This window comes from Lepidochelys olivacea (assembly GCF_965140295.1).
Source record: "Lepidochelys olivacea isolate rLepOli2 genome assembly, chromosome: 20".
Taxonomy (NCBI): Eukaryota; Metazoa; Chordata; order Testudines; family Cheloniidae; genus Lepidochelys; species Lepidochelys olivacea.
Genome location: NC_140430.1, coordinates 1,225,416 through 1,246,485, shown reverse-complemented (window position 1 = coordinate 1,246,485; position 21,070 = coordinate 1,225,416). Strand labels below are relative to the sequence as shown.

The following is a 21,070-nucleotide window of genomic DNA, read 5'->3' as shown; positions in this document are numbered from 1 at the left end:
AGTTCGCCTTCTGTCCTTTAGCTTCCCTTATCAATTTTTTAAATTTTCTACAGTTCCTAATTTGTGATTTTTAATCATTACTAACAACTTCCCCTTTCTTCCATTTGATATATATATATATATATATGCCTCCACTTCCCCTCTGGGAACCACACTGGTTTTTTAACCAGCACAGCCTTCTTCCTCAATTGTGGCTTTAGGGGAGTCGGTAAGGTGTTCTGAAATGATTCCCAATTATCTTTCAGTTTTTTTCTGATTAAAAATTCTTCCTCCCAGCTGATTTGGCTCATAATTGTTTCCAGCTTTGTGAAAGGGCCCTTGGAAAGCACCTATATTTATGACTGGTCTGGACTTTTTTCTGATTGCACCTTCTAATGCCCAAATCAGCTCTTACTCTTGGCGAAACCGTAAGTCTGGGGAAACCTCCAGCCGAAGTCTCCCACCCCGAGTTCCCAGGGGACCCGCTGAGCGCGGGAGAAGGGGGGGATTTGTAAAGGCCTCTCCCCCCGCTAGGCACACACAGGAGACGGTGTCCGATCCCAGTGCCAAGCCAGGGCCAGCCTGGGGCAGGCTCCCTGCTTCGTGCCTGTCCCGCCAGCCGGTCACAGAGACTTTTACAACCTGCCCGGCCGGCCGCACCTCGCACAGGGGCTGAGACGCACTGTGCAGCGCCAGACAGATCTGATGAGAGGGACACGAGCTGAGGCCCAACCTTTGAGGGTCAGAACCTCAAGTGGTGTCAATCTGGTGTCGCTCCGGCGCCACATGCAGAGCTCAGGGCAACTCCCCCCCCGCGGAGGCATCGGCTCCACTTCTGGGCTGTCCCGGGGCAGGGGACTGGCGTTCCAGGGTGAACAGGAGGAGGAATGCCGGTGTCAGAGGAGCCGCCTTCGAGACTAAGCGGTGGGTCTGAGCAAAAGCCTGCGGGAGATACAGCAGCCGGCGCCCCGGGGTGCAGCCCGGGGAAGCTTGGGCTCAGATACGCGGCTTAGTCTCGAAGGGGCCGCCAGCCCGCCTCTTCTTGCCGCGGGACAGAAACAGCCCCCGGCGCTCACAAGGAAAGAGGGAGACTGGAAGCTTCTCTCGGCGCTTCTGGGACCCGAACCCCGCACGCGGCGGAGGGACGCGGCCCCAGAATCACAGCGGCGAGACGGGCTAGGACCCACCGCTAAACGCGAGTGAACTGACCCAGCTGGCCTGTCCCCAGGAGCCCCCTCGCTGCGCGGTTACCCCGGGGCAGATGGGGAAACCTGCCCCCTTCCCCCCGGCTTGTCTCCCCTCGCTGCGTGGTTACCCCGGGGCAGATGGGGAAACCTGCCCCCTTCCCCCGGCTTGTCTCCCCTCGCTGCGCGGTTACCCCGGGGCAGATGGGGAAACCTGCCCCCTTCCCCCGGCTTGTCTCCGCCGCGCTCCGCCGTTACCCCGGGGCATATGGGGAAACCTGCCCCCTTCCCCCGGGCTTGTCTCCCCTCGCTCCGCCGTTACCCCGGGGCATATGGGGAAACCTGCCCCCTTCCCCCCGGCTTGTCTCCCCTCGCTGCGCGGTTACCCCGGGGCAGATGGGGAAACCTGCCCCCTTCCCCCGGGCTTGTCTCCCCTCGCTCCGCGGTTACCCCGGGGCAGATGGGGAAACCTGCCCCCTTCCCCCGGCTTGTCTCCCCTCGCTCCGCGGTTACTCCGGGGCAGATGGGGAAACCTGCCCCCTTCCCCCCGGCTTGTCTCCCCTCGCTCCGCGGTTACCCCGGGGCATATGGGGAAACCTGTCCCCTTCCCCCCGGCTTGTCTCCGCCGCGCTCCGCGGTTACCCCGGGGCGTATGGGGAAACCTGCCCCCTTCCCCCCGGCTTGTCTCCGCCGCGCTCCGCGGTTACCCCGGGGCAGATGGGGAAACCTGCCCCCTTCCCCCCGGCTTGTCTCCGCCGCGCTCCGCAGCTTGGCCTAACCCACGCCCGGAGCTCGTCGGGGCAGGTCTGAGCCGGTCTCGCCGCGGGTGGCTCCACGGGAAATGAATTCGGGACTGAAGCTGGTTTCCATTTAGTTTAATACCGATTTTGAACGGAACAGCGGAGGGAGGGACAAGGACCCCTGGCCTGGAGCCCAAACCGTTCACACTCAATTCCCCACCAGCCACGGCCGCAGCCGCCGGCCTGGGATCCGCAGCCACCTGGCTCTGTCCATTTTAGGCGAGGAACGAGCCGTGATGTGCAGCCCCCGGCAGCAGCTCGGCCCTCGGCAGGCGCGGCGGGTTTCCAGGCTCCGGCTGCGGTTTGTCTTGATCTGCGGCTGGGGCAAAAAGACTCTCCCGGGGCAGGGGCCGGTTCGGTCCGCGGCGCGTTGAACGGTCCCGGTGACACCATCACCCAGCGAGGGCTGCCTGGAGCCCCCGGGAGCTCGTTTGTCCTCCCGGGTGCGGCTCGGAAAGCGCCCGGCGAGCTTCGCAGACGGACGTCCAGGGAGGGGAAGGGGCCAGCTTCGGGCGAGGGCGCTCGCCCCTGCTAGGGCTGGGGGCCCGGCCGAGCAGGGAGAGGAGAAAAGGGGGGGCCTGATTTCCAGCCCTCCCCTCAAATGTGTCCCGGTACCGTCCAGACACCCCCAGCACCTGCCGCCGAGGCTCCAGGCTCCAGCTCCGCTGGTGGCTGCGGAAGGGGGCCGGGGCGGGTCCCCTAGGTGCCCAGCCCGGCTTCCAGCTCCTTGGCGGGGCTCCGCTCCCTCCCCGCCGGGCTGACCAGACTCCCCGACTTGAGCAGCAGGTTGCAGCCCAGGAAGAAGACGCCGAAGAGGACGGTGAGGCAGAGCACGCAGAGCACCGCGACCTGCGCCATGGAGCGGCCCCGCGGCTCGGCCCCCGCGCCCCCGCTCCCCACGGCGCAGCAGGCGCCCAGGAGCGCGTCCAGCGTCGGGGCGGCGGCCCGCGGGGCGCGGCTGGGGCTCGGGGCACTGCTGTTCATGTCTCAGCCCGGGAGAGCCCCGCAGAGTGTGGGGGGGGGGGCTCTGGCAAAGCGCACCCCGTGCCCGCCGCAGCCAGGCCTCGCGGACCCGGGGCAAATCCCCGCAGCTGCCCCGTCTGCTCCTCCCGGCCAGGAGCTCCCGCGCTGCCCGCAGCCCCAGCAGGGTTGTGGCTGCAGGGCAGTGACGGGCGGGGAGGGTTTAAGTGATGTCAGGAAAGGATTGTTTCTCCAGCCCCATGGCTCGGAACCACGCATCTCCCTGCAGCGGGAACCAGAGACCCTGCTCCCCCCATATCCCCGGGACACCCCTCCCCCCGGGGAGACAGCCCCCCCAGGGAACCAGACACCCTGCTCCCCCCATATCCCCGGGACACCCCTCCCCCCGGGGAGACAGCCCCCACCCCATGCTCCTCCAGGGAACCAGACACCCTGCTCCCCCCATATCCCCGGGACACCCCTCCCCCCGGGGAGACAGCCCCCCCAGGGAACCAGACACCCTGCTCCCCCCATATCCCCGGGACACCCCTCCCCCCGGGGAGACAGCCCCCCCAGGGAACCAGACACCCTGCTCCCCCCATATCCCCGGGACACCCCTCCCCCCGGGGAGACAGCCCCCCCAGGGAACCAGACACCCTGCTCCCCCCATATCCCCGGGAAACCCCTCCCCCCGGGGAGACAGCCCCCACCCCATGCTCCTCCAGGGAACCAGAGACCCTGCTCCCCCCATATCCCCGGGACACCCCTCCCCCCGGGGAGACAGCCCCCCCCATGCTCCTCCAGGGAACCAGAGACCCTGCTCCCCCCATATCCCCGGGAAACCCCTCCCCCCGGGGAGACAGCCCCCCCAGGGAACCAGACACCCTGCTCCCCCCATATCCCCGGGACACCCCTCCCCCCGGGGAGACAGCCCCCACCCCATGCTCCTCCAGGGAACCAGAGACCCTGCTCCCCCCATATCCCCGGGAAATCCCTCCCCCCGGGGAGACAGCCCCCACCCCATGCTCCTCCAGGGAACCAGAGACCCTGCTCCCCCCATATCCCCGGGACACCCCTCCCCCCGGGGAGACAGCCCCCCCAGGGAACCAGACACCCTGCTCCCCCCATATCCCCGGGAAACCCCTCCCCCCGGGGAGACAGCCCCCACCCCATGCTCCTCCAGGGAACCAGAGACCCTGCTCCCCCCATATCCCCGGGACACCCCTCCCCCCGGGGAGACAGCCCCCCCCCATGCTCCTCCAGGGAACCAGAGACCCTGCTCCCCCCATATCCCCGGGACACCCCTCCCCCCGGGGAGACAGCCCCCCCAGGGAACCAGACACCCTGCTCCCCCCATATCCCCGGGAAACCCCTCCCCCCGGGGAGACAGCCCCCACCCCATGCTCCTCCAGGGAACCAGAGACCCTGCTCCCCCCATATCCCCGGGAAATCCCTCCCCCCGGGGAGACAGCCCCCCCCCATGCTCCTCCAGGGAACCAGAGACCCTGCTCCCCCCATATCCCCGGGACACCCCTCCCCCCGGGGAGACAGCCCCCCCAGGGAACCAGAGACCCTGCTCCCCCCATATCCCCGGGAAATCCCTCCCCCCGGGGAGACAGCCCCCCCAGGGAACCAGAGACCCTGCTCCCCCCATATCCCCGGGACACCCCTCCCCCCGGGGAGACAGCCCCCCCAGGGAACCAGACACCCTGCTCCCCCCATATCCCCGGGACACCCCTCCCCCCGGGGAGACAGCCCCCCCAGGGAACCAGACACCCTGCTCCCCCCATATCCCCGGGAAACCCCTCCCCCCGGGGAGACAGCCCCCACCCCATGCTCCTCCAGGGAACCAGAGACCCTGCTCCCCCCATATCCCCGGGACACCCCTCCCCCCGGGGAGACAGCCCCCCCCATGCTCCTCCAGGGAACCAGAGACCCTGCTCCCCCCATATCCCCGGGAAACCCCTCCCCCCGGGGAGACAGCCCCCCCAGGGAACCAGACACCCTGCTCCCCCCATATCCCCGGGACACCCCTCCCCCCGGGGAGACAGCCCCCACCCCATGCTCCTCCAGGGAACCAGAGACCCTGCTCCCCCCATATCCCCGGGAAATCCCTCCCCCCGGGGAGACAGCCCCCACCCCATGCTCCTCCAGGGAACCAGAGACCCTGCTCCCCCCATATCCCCGGGACACCCCTCCCCCCGGGGAGACAGCCCCCCCAGGGAACCAGACACCCTGCTCCCCCCATATCCCCGGGAAACCCCTCCCCCCGGGGAGACAGCCCCCACCCCATGCTCCTCCAGGGAACCAGAGACCCTGCTCCCCCCATATCCCCGGGACACCCCTCCCCCCGGGGAGACAGCCCCCCCCCATGCTCCTCCAGGGAACCAGAGACCCTGCTCCCCCCATATCCCCGGGACACCCCTCCCCCCGGGGAGACAGCCCCCCCAGGGAACCAGACACCCTGCTCCCCCCATATCCCCGGGAAACCCCTCCCCCCGGGGAGACAGCCCCCACCCCATGCTCCTCCAGGGAACCAGAGACCCTGCTCCCCCCATATCCCCGGGAAATCCCTCCCCCCGGGGAGACAGCCCCCCCCCATGCTCCTCCAGGGAACCAGAGACCCTGCTCCCCCCATATCCCCGGGACACCCCTCCCCCCGGGGAGACAGCCCCCACCCCATGCTCCTCCAGGGAACCAGAGACCCTGCTCCCCCCATATCCCCGGGACACCCCTCCCCCCGGGGAGACAGCCCCCCCCATGCTCCTCCAGGGAACCAGAGACCCTGCTCCCCCCATATCCCCGGGAAATCCCTCCCCCCGGGGAGACAGCCCCCACCCCATGCTCCTCCAGGGAACCAGAGACCCTGCTCCCCCCATATCCCCGGGACACCCCTCCCCCCGGGGAGACAGCCCCCACCCCATGCTCCTCCAGGGAACCAGAGACCCTGCTCCCCCCATATCCCCGGGACACCCCTCCCCCCGGGGAGACAGCCCCCACCCCATGCTCCTCCAGGGAACCAGAGACCCTGCTCCCCCCATATCCCCAGGGAAACCCCTCCACTCTGTGGGAACAGCCCCCCAGTGCCCCTTCTGGGAACCAGACACCCTGCACCTCAGGGGCAGTGAACCCCCACATTTCTGGGGAAACCCCAGGGAATCTGGGCTGAGCTGGAGAGCCAGCTCCTCTCTGGGCCTTCGAGCTGGTCCTTTGGTGACACCAGAGCTGAGGGTTCATCCCATGGGGTGCAGCCGCAGGAGATGAAATCCTGGCTCCCATGAGTCGACAGCAAAGCTCCCCACCTTCAAAGAGGCCCAGATTTCACCCTCAGCAGCTCCTCCTGCTCCTCAAGATCATGACACAGGCTCCTAGTCTGTTTATACCGCCCCTACCCCAATGGGCCCCCTGCTCAGCCAGGCACCATCCGAACAAACCAGGTAAATACTCCGCAGGTGCATCCTGGAGCAGGGCCTGATCAACACCCCCAGTGCCACCTTTGCGCCAACCGTTGTCCTGTTCTGGTCCATGCATCCCCCTCTGACCAGAGATGGGAAGTTTCACTCCTTTGGGGGGGGGGGGGGGTCCCTTTCCCCATTACCAGGAAGCAATTATGGCTGTTTCTTTTTGCACACAGGTAGCCGAAAGGGGGCTGAACCGGAGTGCGTGGAACTTGGCCAAGCACTGAGCTTCAAGCAGAAATGTTGGAAGAGAAAACTTTTCAGCCCTTATTTAAGTTTGGCTCTGATGTGACGTGCCCCAGGGTTGCAGCTCTCAGCAGCGCTGGCCAAGTTGGAGACACCCTTGTGCAGCTTGGACTCACCCCCCGCGCCCCACGGTCATTAAGGAGCTGGAGCGTTTTTCATCAGGCAGCTTGTTAATCTTCCTACCCTGACCCAATCCCAACAGAGTAAATCCCTCTCCCTGCCGCAGCATCAGCTGGACCAAGTACCCGTCACTTCCCACCCCGAAGGATTAGCTAGCAGGGCTGGGCTCGTCCAACAGCTGCTGTGGCCAGGCCCCACACGGCTGCATTTTTCTGTTCGGGCCGCTGCTGCTGGCTGCAGTAGCCTCCATGTTGATCCTAAAGGGCAGATCCTGAGCTGAAATTCCCGAAGTGCCACGTCCTGGGCTCGGCCCACTTCCTCCTCAGCAGCGCTGGGCTCCCGGATCTTGCTTCCACACCGCGACTTTGTGACCCACCTGCAGGTGACTTCAAACCCTCAAAAATAGCTGCACCAGGTGCTTTCGAAGAAGCAATTGCTTACCAGGCTAAGAAATTGCTTCTCAACCCCGTGTGGCGTTTGACTAGCCCACTGCTGGCTCGCTGAAGTCCAGCCGCCATTACTGCGGTATTAGCTTCCTTGCCCTTTGGTCTCCCTTTACCCTGTGCCATGGAGAAGTACGTACCTACAGGTCAGTGGTCCCCCTCATGGAGACCTGCTGCTTTTCGCGCACACTGTGCATCCCCCCTAACCCTCAGGCTGTCTGAACGTGGGGTCTCGGGTTACATGGCCCCTCTGGAGACCAGAGCTCTTGGGCACAGAACTGGCCCAGAGCCACCTCTTGCGTCCCTGCTGTGGCAGCAGAGAAGAATTTAAAGTCAGAATTCTCAACAGCAGCCACAGATAAGGGAGATTTCACCTTTTTGTCCAACTTCTCCCACAGGTGCTGAGCACCCACAGCTCCCATTGGCCTCCCTGGTGGGTGCTCAGCAAGCCTGAAAACCAGGCCCCAGGTGGGGCTCCTAAGGCAGCCAAACATGAGCAACTGCCAGACTCTGTGTCCATTCAGTCCCATTGCTAGGGCTGTGGGAGTGGGATTTAAACATCCTCCAGGAGCTGACCCGAGACCTGCCACAATCATCTGAGAGCAGGCTGAGGAGCCATCGTGGCTGGTTACCACCTGGGGATGACCAGCCCAGGCTGGATCCCAACCTGCGCTACGGCTGCAAGAGGCACCGTATCCTGTTGGCCCGGCTGGTCAAGCAGAGGAACTTGGGAAACCTGTTTCACCGTCAGGAATGATCTTGCCCAGGGAAGGGGCCCACACGCAGGCCAGAATTCTCAAGGATTGGGCCCAGGGCTCTTTGGAGAATCTGGCTGTCATGGGACCTGAGCGTTCTGGAGGGGACTGTGGCCCTGAGCCCTCCCGTCAGCATCGGGTTTTCCCCATTCTTCTGCCCTTCACCCGGCAACTGTTCTCACTTCACCAGGCCCCATACGACTCACACAGCCCCTTGGTAAGAACACATGAGCACACAGAGAGCTCTGATGTGAAACCAGTTTATCAGTAGACTCAGAGAAACCCACACGCTCATCTCTGCCTCTGGAGCAGAAGCGCTCACGCACCAAGGTCTAGGCTTTACTGTGGGATGACACCAGGGCAGTCAGCAAAGCCTGGATCTGATTGAGGTGACACTACTTGAGCGGGGGGGAGACACTCTCGACAATCCGAGAGAAGGAAGAAAGAGAAGGCCTAGGCCAGTGTTTATTACGCCCAGAGTACGAGATCCACAGAGCACAGACAGGTCAGTTTCTAAACACAGGGTGTCTGACGCCCACATGTTTGTTACAGTCTCCATGAGAGAGGAAGTGGGGACGGGGGTGTAAGTGTGTTGAAGAGACAGGGTTTGGAGATCTCACCCTGCTTTACACAGAGCTCCTGGCTGCTCAGTTTTCTTTTAGCAGCCAGGAAGAACGAAGGGGGTATTTTCAAGGTGACGGCAGTGCTGTGAGGTCACTGGACAACACACACAAGCACTAGCTCCTGTGTGCCCAAGTAGACGTAGCTACTGGCCCCTCTGACGGCGCGTTGTGCGGGGACAGAGCCGGCAGGAACAGGAAGCAACTGCCACTCTTTTGCAGCACTCACGTCTCCGGCCAGCCCAGCCTCTCTCCACAGCAGCCACTCTCACCACAGTGGCCACACGTCAGACGTGGACTTGGTTTAAGGTGACTGACTAGGGAATATGGGTTTTAGTGGCTGGGCAAGTGCCCAGCTGCGCCCCTGTATTTTCGGGAAGGGGCTTTATGAAGCTTAGCAAAGACTATCTGCTTACCCTGTGTGCTCTTCGACCACCAGCAGCATTCTCCCCCTTTCCCAGACGGAGAGAGAGGCAGAGATGGGCCTTGCCTCATGGGCACCCAGAGACTCCTATGACTGCTGTTCTAACCGTGGCTGTGGGGGGTCACAGCTGCTCTGCTGAGGGCAATTCTTTCCCCACTGTTACAACAAGACAGTGTTAAAGGCAGAGAAATACAATCCCTGACTCGCCCACCAACCAGAGGTTACTGCTCTATTGCTCGAGCCTGTGCAAAGCCCCTCTCCAAACAGACGGGAGAGAAAGAGGAGGGGCCCTGTCCAGGAATTCACAATCCCACTCAGATGAAACAAGGCAGCAGCAGTCCCAGTGCCAGGCAGTGCAGGGACGAGGGTCCATAAGGGAACTGGGGCTTCAGGAGGGATCTGAGGGAGGAAAGGGAGACCGGGGGAGGGGAGCTGACAGGCCAGCTGCAATATAGGCCACGTGGCACAAGGAGCAGTTTTGCTGTCATTTCAGTTCACAGCCCCAGGTGACCCCCACATAGGGAGATTCACAATTAAGGGCCAGCCCAAGTCCAGCCTGCAGAAAGCTTCCGTCTGAAGTGTACAGATGGACGGGAGGGATCTAAGCAGAGAGGCCTGCCCAGGCAACCACCCACTGGGACCGTGCTCTGAGACGATTCTACTTGCCAGGACACCCTGGGTCATCCTGTGTGATAGGGAGCAGAAAGGTGCAAGCCCCCTGTCCCCAGGCCCTACAGTGCCAGCGTGTCTTTGATGAGCCGCCGCATGGTGGTGGTGACGGAGGAACCGAGGGAGTCGGTGATCTGGTAGGAGATCTTGTAGAGGTAGGGTTGCACGTCCTTCAGGCCCGTGTCGAAGACGTTGTCCACCTCCGACTGGGTGGGCATTTTGGGCAGGTACTCGTGCCTGTTCATCACCTCCACAATGTTGATAATCTTCTCGCACAGTTTCTCCCCCACCTTCTCCCGGCAGATCTGCCGCTCCTGCTCGTTGGCCAGGTTCACCACGTTGACCTTGATGGTCCACACCTCCCAGGGGATACACTCATCCGAGAAGGGCCAGCGTGACTTCTTCTTCTGGTAGAACTCCAGGGAGATCTGCCCAATGCCGTCGCTGCCTGAGTATCGGAGGGCGTCCTGCGGAGAGAGCACCAGGCACAGCCAAGGTCAAGGGGCTTAGGGACACTGGGGCAATGGCCATCTGGCCAAGGCACGACAGACAGTCCCCGGCTCTGTCCTGGACAAACCCCTATGGAATTAAGATAATTCAATACAGTTTAAGTTAAATCATACGGAATTAGGTTTAATCCATTGGGGCCCACTGTATTCAAAATGCAATGGTTTGTGTGTTGTTGTAGGGTTGAGTGTAACTTTCCTAGGGACTTGGTTAATGGAGATGTTGGGAACTTCTAAGGACTTTGAGACAATGCATGTAAAGTGGATTTCCTAGGAAAAACCTGGGGGGTGAGGAGGATGCAATGTACAAAGGGCAGAGGGGGCCCGTTCTCAGCTGAAGCTGTGGTGAACTCATGACTACAAAGGAAACTCCTTGGTGGGGTGTGGAAGGACTGCCCCCGCCAGAGCCCATGTGAGAGTTGGGGTGATGTCTGGTAAGCTTGTCAGCGTGTGTGTAGAATGTGATTTCTTTGTAGTGCCTTTTTCCTTACCCTGTAGCAGTCACACCGTTAACCATCTCTACAGAGAAAGCCAGCGGGTGTGGGCAGTCTCTCTGCTGGGAATAATACAGTGAAGGCAGCCTGGAAATACCCAGCTCAGAAGGGCCTCCATCCAAGACAGGCAATGGAAATACAGCTACAGTTGCCCTGAGCTGTGACGGACCCCGCTTACCATGGACAGAGCCCTGGCAAACACCAGTGATATGCAAATATCAGCTCTAGCTATTTCTGCTACTCAGCTGGCCACGTCACCTGTGTCTGAACACCTCATGTACCCGCCTCCCAACAGCCATCTATGGCAGGACAGTCCAGATGGGAAACTGAGGCACAGCGAGGCTAAGTGACTTGCCCATGGTCACTGGTCTGTGGCAGAGCAGGGATCTGAGCCCAGGTCTCCCAAGTTGCAGGCCAGCTCCTGACCACTAGGCCTAGGCCATTCCTCCCTGTCATCACAGAGGAGGAAGTTCAGACCCAGAGCTAGTTTCACCCTCGCGGCAGCTCCACTTGACTCAATTCTGCCAGGTGTACATTTGGTCTGGAGAACCCAGAATAACAGTACCTCAAAAAGATGCCAATCCTGAAAAGCAGGAGGGCTCTTCCACAGACAATAAAAGCAGGTAAAACTCATGAGGCCAGCACAGCAGTGCCAAAAGCAGCCGCTACATCTTACAAACATGAAACCCCCTGGAACTGTCTGGTGGAGAAAGCTAAGGAAGTATCTGGTAAAATGTCCATAACTTTCCCCAGTAAGGGAACTTCCTGGCTAGAGCAGGGGACTGGGCAGCAGAACCACTGGATTTCATTCCTGGCTGTATTGCTAATTATGTGACTTTGACAGGTCACATCCTCTCCTGGTCCTCAGATCCCCCAGCTGTAAAACAGAGTAACTAACCTTCTGTGAAGGTCCATTAAACCAGGTGACATGATCCCAGATCATGGACATAAGCCAAATATCTTCTTTGTCTTAGTCAAATTCAGTTCAGAGCTGCGGGCTGAGCCACACGCCCTCCACTCCTTTGCCTGGCAGAACAGAGCTCAGCACCTGAAACTGCTGCTGTCCAGAAGCCGTTCCCATTTATTGGAGTGCTGCTCTTCAGGGTCTGGAGATACCGTCCATTTTCAGCAATCTGAGATTTCTCTCTCGGAAGCCCAGCCACATAAAGTCATTACGCTGAGCAGTCTAACCGTTAGCAGCCTTGTCCAGAGCTAACGTGATTTTATAAAACATGAAATCGAACTGCAAAGCTGATGACTGACCTCATCACTGCAAATTACAGCAAGCAAAGCACTGGAAACAAGTGGCTGCTGGTGGCACGTCCGTCATAAAACCAGGGCAAATCAATCAGGGCACAAGAAACAAAACGTGGAAACACTTTTAAAGGGGGTTTGAGAGGTGCAGTCACTCACGTGGACTAGACACGTCTGGGAAAAGGAACACAGCTCCTTGTTGGATGGGCACCCTGCAGTTTGCGAATTCCCAAACCCCCGGCTTGTCCCAGCTGCCAGCTGCCTATGGCAATGACTCCAGAATTGCTAAGCCGGGGCAGTCCAGGAGCAGAAAACATAAAGGGAAGTTTAAATTTTGTGCTTTGCAACCTTCATCGCTTTCCTTGATTATTAAGGAGGATTGTAAGTTCCTAGATCTGGAAATCCAGGATGGGGCTGTCATACCGGACACTCTATAGATGATAAAGTATTTGAACAGTGATGGTTTGAGTTGACATCCAGTCTCTCTACAACCCAGATATTACCGCTTCCCATGACCTTTTCAGCAGGATTTAGGACACTGTGGTTCATAACGCAGAAAACTCAAGGGATGATTTGTTCCCTAAATCTCCCTCGTTAAAATTCACCACAACATATGTCTTGGATTTAATTCCACAGAAACCCTGTCACAATCTGACCATCCCCAATATAGCCTCTAAATTAGCTGGGGTACAGATCACATTGAATAGGCATTAGGAGATGGACAGTATCTAGGCCCCGTTGCATTACACACCACAAGCTTTGAGCTGGGTGCATTATTCGCAGTAAGCATTGAGTGTGTCAGGCAAGGCGACACACAGAGAGAGCCTTAGCACCATGCAGAGATGTGCCTCTCCAAATGGTACTAGGACCACAGGATGCTGAACTGCCGGGGCCTCAGGTCTCCTGCCATTAACTCTCTATGGCTTGGAGGAGTCAATTTATCCAGACCTCCATCCACAGAGCCATTGCCTCTCTTTACATGTAACTACAAAATTCTCCTTTCCACTCTGATGATGCCTATGATGCTCTCTATGAAGGAGGCTGTGTAGCCCCAAAGTGCAGGATGCTGGGTTCATTCCCAGCCCCTTGCAATGCAGTATTTTCCTACCCCAGATGACTTTGCACTTAAGTGTCTTTTCCCTGGAGAATTTCCAAGCACTTAGCCTCACCACACCCTGTCACACTCACTCATTGCTGGGGTTAGCTGATTTACAGAGGAAGAATGCAATGCACGGAGGACGTGTTTTCATTACTGAGTTTACCTGGGTGATTGGCACCTGAGAGTTAGCCTAGTCGAGGAGCGAGTGGCCCCACTGCAATCCCTTTTTCTGTTTCTGTGTCCTCACTGGTTCTGCACCCGCCCAGGGGGCCTGGGGACATATCCCAGGATTCCTTGTGCTGAGACTCTAGGATTCCTTCCCAGTCCAAGTGAAGGAGACCTTGTCTGTCCTTTGGGGTGGAAATGTGGGAAGGGCACTGGAGGACTATCAGCACTCAGACTATTCAGCCTGCATCCTTACTGCAGGATAAGCAGGTTCCAGCTAGGGCTCTCACCCACCCTCCCAGCTGGGTCAGCTTGCCCAGGCTTAAAACATTTCCAGACCTGTGGCAGAGGCTCTTCTGGGTGGATGGCAGGTGGCTGGGTAAAACCCTGGGGGAGAGCCTAGGTTAACCGTGCAGTGAAGACGCATCCTGGGAGGTTAAGGCCAAGACCTCTTATGCGGAGTACCTTGCTTTCAATGCCCTGGGCCCGCTTCATAGCCCATCAACCCCTGCTGGAATTTCTGGTCCACACATCCTCTGAGAAGTCAGCCAAGGTGACTGGCTCCAAGCTTTTTACCTTGAATTCCCCAATGGCCTTTCTCAGCGCTCGGTCCAGCTCCTCGGAGGAGACCCTGGCGTAGGTGAAGTCAATGAAGTCGCAGTCGACGTCCTGCGTCCCCACCGTCCCGATGGAGTAGGTCCCCTCCTTCTTGTAGTGGAACTTGCCGGTGCTGCGGTGGAGGAGGATGGTGTGGAGCACGGCAAGCATGGCCTCCTCGATCTGACGGCCTTCCACCGACACCTCCAGCACCTCAGCGCGACAGTTCATGGCAGTCTGCGCCTGCGGGCACGGTGTTTCCAGCTGGGGAAGGCAAAGCAGAACTCTCCCTGTAACCAAGCAACAAGCCAGCATGCTGTGACTGTGGGACAGACCGCAGAAGCGGAGAGGAGGGTGGGACTGGGGTTATGGCATCGGCCTGGGACTTGGGAAATCTGGGATCAAGTTCTCAGCTCTGCCACCAACTGTGGGACCTTGGCCAAGTCACTTTGCCTCCCCGTGCCCCACTTCCCCAGCTGTAAATGGAGAGAAGAACCCTCCTGTTCTCCTGCCCATATGGAGAGAGCGAACTCTTCTGGGCAGGAACAGTTCTCAGCGTGCTGCCCCAGCACGGCAGGGCTCTGTCGAGATGTCCAGGCAAAGCCATGTCACTGACTGTCACCAGAGCAGAACAGCCAGGGCAGTCATTTGCTCACAAGCAGGGTGTGTCAATTGTTGGTGCAAGCAGGGCCCCAGCAATCACGTGATCTGAGTTCCATTCCGGACTCAGCCACAGATTTGCATGGTGGCCAGGGGCAAGGCCCGGCCTCCCTGTTCCTCAGCTCACTGCTCTGCAATGTGCAGGTAACCCTCACCCTTCCTTGCCCCCAGCCAGACAGCACACGGCACAGGCTGACTCTTGAGAGAGGGAATACTACATTTTCCCCTTTCGTTGGAACTTACACCTTTCATCAGAGGATCTCGGCATGCTCCGCAACCATGAACTAAACCTCCCAACCCCACTGTGTGCTAGGCAATTTCCCCACATGGGAAATGGGGATGAGGGTAACTGAGGCACAAGGATGTGATGTACTCAGGCTCACATAGCAAGAAAGGAGAAAAGCTCTAAATAAATTGAGCCCTTGCTTTAACCACTACAACACAGTGCCTCGGGATGGCTGCTTGAACACGTATTTTTGCAGTTATTCTCGTAAAGAATATTTTTACCATGGGGGAATACTTCTTTTTTGTAGAAAGTATTATAACCCCGCAGCTCAGGGGGCTAAATGAATGGCAACGGACCATGATAACGAATGGCAACGGACCGTGATAACGAATAACCGTTCCCGTCCTTTGGTCTCACATGCCCAGGGTGCCACCCGAAACAACCTGGGGATCTTCCAAGTCTTGCAAAACTTTGCGGAGATCTACGGAGATGTGTCCGCAGACAGCCATGTGTCAGCTTGACGTTAAACTTCCGGGGGACCTGGGGATTGGGAGGCTAGTTCTGCTGTGAAAAGCCAAAGCAATCAGGCTCACAACCATGCGTGTAAAAGAAGTCTGTCTGTAATGACAGCAGAGACTGCCCTCTAGCGATTCTGATTTAAGGTGACACAAACACCCTTCTCTTATTTATAAAATGGGGGGAGGAGATTTGAGAGGCCCTGGGTACTCCAGACCAAACAATATTCCGTGTTACCGCCCCTCCCAGAAAGATGATTTCATTAACCTGGCTCAGCTAGTACCAGGAAAGTCGGTTTTAACAACCAGCTCGTGAGGTGTCCACAGACTGGCGACGACACACAGAGCCAGACAGAAGCCTTTTGAAAAAACACCCTGTTTAATGCACCCCGTGTCTGCATTAGCAAGAGAACGAGTCTTTACATCAGGGTTATAGGAAACTGCGTCCCCTTTTCAGCAGCGGTGACAGCTGATGAGCGATCCACTAGCTGGGGCAGAGCCAAGCAAGGTGCGCTAGACAGACGGGGCGGCCCGCGGGTGTCCAGTGGACTCTGCTGGGATGGGTGTGGACAGGAATGGCGAGTTAGGCCCTGGCTAGGTCTCAGGTACAGCTGTAATGCACAGCAGGTCCAGAGTGTATTGACCCGGGAAGGAGGAGAGAGAACTGGGCCAGGAAACGGCGAAGAAACCCCCTCCCCCTCCGGCTCGCTCCTCTGCTTCAGGTCAGTGATCCACACCAGAATATTGCTAGGTTTGCTCCCTGGCTTATGACACAGGGGAGACGGCCCTTCGCCCGTGCGTGCCTCAGTTTCCCCACCCCACGACAGGCTCGTACAGACCGGGAGGATGAGTCCAGCGGTGTCTACCCAGCGCTCAGAGATCCTGGGGCGGCCGGACGGGGCTGAGATGGGCAGTGTGATCACTTCGGGGTGCTCCCATGTCACGGTGGGAAACACCCCCCCATCTCCTCCCAGTGTCACCACGGGACCCTCACCCCCGCTGCAGACCAGCCGGAGCAGCTCACTGATGCCGACTCCTGCTCAGGAGGGGGATCCCCGCAAACCCAGGCGCCCGGGCCCTGGCTTCCCCCAGGAGGCGACTATGTCACAGGATCCCGCTCACAGGGCCCCGGCTCCGAGGGGGCAGGAGATTGGGGGGCCCGGCCGGTCCAGGGGGGGGAAGGGGAGACGGGGGGGCCCGGCCGGAGCGGGGGGGGGAAGGGGAGACGGGGGGAGGGGAGCGGCCGGTCCGGGGGGGGAAGGGGAGACGGGGGGGGCCCGGTTGGAGCGGGGGGGGGGGCGGGAGATGGGGGGAGGGGAGCGGCCGGTCCGGGGGGGGGAGGGGAGACGGGGGGGGCCCGGCCGGAGCGGGGGGGGGCGGGAGATGGGGGGAGGGGAGCGGCCGGTCCGGGGGGGGAGGGGAGACGGGGGGGGCCCGGCCGGAGCGGGGGGAGGGGAGCGGCCGGTCCAGGGGGGGAGGGGAGACGGGGGGGGCGCGGGAGATGGGGGGAGGGGAGCGGCCGGTCCGGGGGGGAAGGGGAGACGGGGGGGGCCCGGCCGGAGCGGGGGGGGGCGGGAGATGGGGGGAGGGGAGCGGCCGGTCCGGGGGGGGAGGGGAGACGGGGGGGGCCCGGCCGGAGCGGGGGGGGCGGGAGATGGGGGGAGGGGAGCGGACGGTCCGGGGGGGGAGGGGAGACGGGGGGGGCCCGGCCGGAGCGGGGGATGGGGGGAGGGGAGCGGCCGGTCCGGGGGGGGGGAGGGGAGACGGGGGGGGCCCGGCCGGAGCGGGGGGGGGCGGGAGATGGGGGGAGGGGAGCGGCCGGTCCGGGGGGGGCCCGGCCGGAGCGGGGGGGGGCGGGAGATGGGGGGAGGGGAGCGGCCGGTCCGGGGGGGAAGGGGAGACGGGGGGGGGCCCGGCCGGAGCGGGGGGGGGGCGGGAGATGGGGGGAGGGGAGCGGCCGGTCCGGGGGGGGAGGGGAGACGGGGGGGGCCCGGCCGGAGCGGGGGGGGCGGGAGATGGGGGGAGGGGAGCGGCCGGTCCGGGGGGGGAAGGGGAGACGGGGGGGGCCCGGCCGGAGCGGGGGGGGCGGGAGATGGGGGGAGGGGAGCGGCCGGTCCGGGGGGGGAGGGGAGACGGGGGGGGCCCGGCCGGAGCGAGGGGGGCGGGAGATGGGGGGAGGGGAGCGGCCGGTCCGGGGGGGGCCCGGCCGGAGCGGGGGGGGCGGGAGATGGGGGGAGGGGAGCGGCCGGTCCGGGGGGGGCCCGGCCGGAGCGGGGGGGGGCGGGAGATGGGGGGAGGGGAGCGGCCGGTCCGGGGGGGGAGGGGAGACGGGGGGGGCCCGGCCGGAGCGGGGGGGGGCGGGAGATGGGGGGAGGGGAGCGGCCGGTCCGGGGGGGGAGCAGATGGGGGGGCCCGGCCGCAGCGGGGGGGCAGTTGGGGGAGCGGGGGGGGACCTGCCTCCCCCCGACTCACCTGCCTCCGAAGCTGGCCGCGGCCCCGCCTTCGCCCGGAATGAACCATCGCCGCCCGCACAGGGGGGAGGCGAGACCTTGGAACGTCCCATCCCAGGGAACGGGGAGCGTGGAATAGACCATCTGAGATGGGGGGCAAACCATCGGTCTTTCTCTGAATCCCCACCAAGTCCCCACTTTTTCTACGCACAATCACTTGAAAGAGTGGGAATACAGCATTTGTTTTTGTTTCTTTTTTGTTTTCGAACCCCCCAAACAAAACAAACGTGTTAAAGAATCCCCCCTCTCCAACGCTGACTTGGTTCGTTCCGAAAGAAAGACCAATCAAAGAGCGCCCCACTTCCTCGGGCGGGAGGCAGCATTGGCTCTCGGCTTCCCCCTGGCTTGGCGGACTCCCAGGGCGGCGTTACTGCAGCTGCACAGGTGTGCAGAGCCCAGCCCCTCCACGTGGGTTTCTCTCCCAGCCCTACGTGTGCTGGGGGGGGGGCGCTGCAGCCGCCCTCACAGGCCTGGGTCAGACTCAGACATTCCCCAGTTTGGCCTGGAGAGCAGGAGGTTTTGAGAACAATGCTGGGTTTCTGCTCCTTTGGCTCCCGGTATCTGCACTGGGGACTGGGGCTGTGTGTTCCTGGAGGTTTCCTCACATGACATAATCTTTCATTCCTGGTTTCAGAGTCGCAGCCCTGTTAGTCTGTAGCCACAAAAAGAACAGGAGGACTTGTGGCACCTCAGAGACTAACAAATTTATCTGAGCGTGAGCTTTCCTGAGCTACAGCTCACGTCATCGGATGCATGAATTCCTGGAGACCCCGGGGCAATCCTGGAGGGTTGGCAACCCTACCTGGGTCACATGCCCTGCTTTTTCCCTGCAAACCTGGGGAAGGGGTTGGGGTCTCGGAGAAGGGGAGGGTCTAGGGTGTTTGGTTTTGTGCAATTAGAAATTTGGCAACCGTAGCTGAGAATCCCATGAGTCCAGGACCTGGGGCTGTAGGAAATACACCAAATATTGCCAGCATTAGCAACCCTGAACGTTATTTATACAGGGCCTCAGACGACCACCCGCTCCAAGGAAATAAAGCACAAACTGTTTGCAAAAATACAAGGTAGCTTAATTTTTAGAGGGAGATGTTCTGTCTTTTGCTCTTTAAACAACGCCGTGAAGAAAGCCCACTGCCACAGTCGATCCCAAGCAACCAGGCTCACTAAACCTGTCACACCCAACCCCACACATGCTGCTGCTCTGGGGCTTCAACAACACAGAGAGCACCCCTAGCAGGCTTACACATGATTTAAACACTACAGAAGAGTTTCTTACTTGCAGTGCAAACTCCTACATTTGCATCCAAACCAGGCTTTTACAAAGCTGCCCTTAGGAGGAGGAGGGACTCAAGTTTCTTTCTACCTGGGGCTGGATTGTGCAGGCCTCACTCAAGCAGGAGTCCTACTGAAACCAGTGGGAGCTTTGCCTGGGGTCAGGCCTTTGCTGAGTCCATTCTCTCTCCCCCTAGCACAGTGCAGGGGGAGAGAGGCGCTGTGCGTCTGAGCCGGGACAGCCCTGGTATCGTGTCAAATATTCTCCCCGGTCCGCCTCAAACTGGGTGTCATCTCTCACTTGCTCTGTTGGGCAAATAGCACCGGTCAGAGCGTATGCTATCGCTGTCCTGCTGGGCTGTTTATACGTGGTGCCTGAACGGGCTATTCCTGGCGCTGAGCTCCGGGCTGCCCGTCAGAGAGGTCATTCCGACGGGAGCCCTCCCCTCCCGCGGTGAAGCTCTGTCTGAGGGTGTGATCTGGGGAAGGGACGTCATGGTTGGGTGCTGGCCCCAGACTCGCCCTTCCTCCCTTGCTACCCCGTCCTTACACTGGGGTCACTTTTTATTTTTATTTTTTACACTGAGGAGGAAGGTTGAGCCTGTGGATAAACCGCAGCCTGGGAGTCAGACCTCCTGGGTTCTAGGCCCAGGACTGGGAGTGGGGCCCACTCATTAGCACAGGGAGAACTGGAGCCAGGAGCCCCGCATTCTCCTTCTGCCTTGCCCAGGGACTTGTAGGACCTATGGCAAATCGATTTGCCACGCTGTGTGCCTCAGTTTCCCCACAGGACCAGCAATAACTGGATGGTATTTCTCAAGAGCGTTAAGATCATTCAGTGGAAGGAGCCAGTTTCAAAGGGTGGTTGCTTGCAGAGTTATGTTCTTAGAGCACGAGCATCTCCTGCAAGCTGCCGAGGGCGCTGTTGCAGAGAGGAAGAACTTGGCTGGAGTATATATGAGCGAGCTTTGGACACAGCTCCCAAGGGGTCAGAGAGCAGCCTGGGCCCACAGGATGGGATGCCTGTAGGATCGGAGATGGGGCCCCTGCAGGGGCAGTGTAGCCAGCTGGCCTTTCCAATGCGGCACAGTCCACACCAGGCGTTAGGGGACCCGGAGTCTGATTCTCGGTTGCCCTGCTGTGCCCCTTGGATTATTTACACTAGTGCAGGGTGGGTGTGAGCTGCTGCCACTTTGCACAGGCCCAGATAACGGCACATGATGCAGGGCAATGGAAAAGTGGGCCTCAGTGTGCTGGGGACCTAGAAGAGCCATGGGGTCTGGCTGTGGCCAGCATCAGGCTCTCTTTGCGTTCACTACGGCTGAGCCGTTTCCTCCACCCCGAGCAGAGACGCTGACAATGACCAGGCATCCGGCTCCGCCAGCCCCTGGCAAGCACAAGAGCTCAACGCCATGAGATCAGCACCCGGCACTTAGACACTGGGGGTGGGAGGGTTGTCCAATGGGGAGGCCGGGTGTGCGCTCATCTCGTAGCTGGGACGACCGTGCAGCCCTATGGCCTGGTTCCCCCCCCCTCACCCAGCCACAGGCCTTCAGAGGGGGCCAATGTCAGTGGCTGCCCAGGCCTGGGGCGGTGCAGAGGCAGGGATGGGCGTTGGAAGCCGGGCTGTTGGATTCTTTTCGTTAGAAATGCCGACGTTGGGCCTGCCAGGAGGGACTGAGAGCCCCAGGAAGAATGCTGGCCTGTATAAATAGCCCTGGGGTGAGGAGAGCCCGGGTTTAACAAGTGTGCCAGGGGATGGATTTCACTGGGGCGCTGCCAAGGCCAAAGGAATTCGGGTGCCATCGCCGCAGGGAGCATGCCCCGGCTGGGAAGGGGACAGGCCCTGCGCTGGGCTGGAGGAAAGTCCAGGACAGGCCCCCCCAGCATGGAGCTGCCAGTGAGTGGGCCGAGGTGCCGGCTGCTAGCCCCGAGGGAGGCTTTGCTGGTGGCTCACTGAAGGCAGAGAACTGGACTCGCTCGCCCCCATCACTACCGGAGCAGCTTTAGTGCATTCACCTACCCATCTCCCTTGGGCAATTTTCCAGACCCCCCTATTTGCTATTTTTCCACCACCCTCCCTGCCACGACAAAAATACTGAACAGTTTCACAG

At 60.7% G+C, this 21,070-nt stretch overlaps 1 protein-coding gene across 4 annotated transcripts; it reads right to left on the bottom strand.

The window, feature by feature from the left end:
• Positions 1–8,379: 8,379 nt before the first annotated feature.
• Positions 8,380–17,693, bottom strand: ATG101 (autophagy related 101). 4 transcript variants are annotated; one of them, XM_084610363.1, is made up of 3 exons: positions 17,647–17,693; positions 13,753–14,063; positions 8,380–10,125 (listed from the first exon to the last, which is right to left on the bottom strand). In XM_084610363.1, exons 2-3 carry the CDS (start codon positions 14,002–14,004, stop codon positions 9,721–9,723), a joined length of 657 nt encoding a protein of 218 aa, XP_084466489.1. In that variant the 5' UTR covers positions 14,005–14,063; positions 17,647–17,693; the 3' UTR covers positions 8,380–9,720. The 4 variants fall into 4 exon arrangements, with proteins under 4 accessions (XP_084466489.1, XP_084466488.1, XP_084466491.1 ...); XM_084610362.1 differs by having other exon boundaries at positions 13,753–14,037; positions 17,647–17,690; XM_084610365.1 differs by lacking the exon at positions 17,647–17,693 and adding an exon at positions 16,014–16,264 and having other exon boundaries at positions 13,753–14,037.
• Positions 17,694–21,070: the final 3,377 nt, after the last annotated feature.

Bases quoted from the DNA above. Each gene is read 5' to 3' on its own strand.
- ATG101 (XM_084610363.1), bottom strand. From the start codon at position 14,004: ATGAACTGTCGCGCTGAGGTGCTGGAGGTGTCGGTGGAAGGCCGTCAG. The intron at 10,126-13,752 runs GTAAAAAGCTTG...CTCTCTCCGCAG, and splicing joins AGGCCATTGGGGAATTCAAG to GACGCCCTCCGATACTCAGG.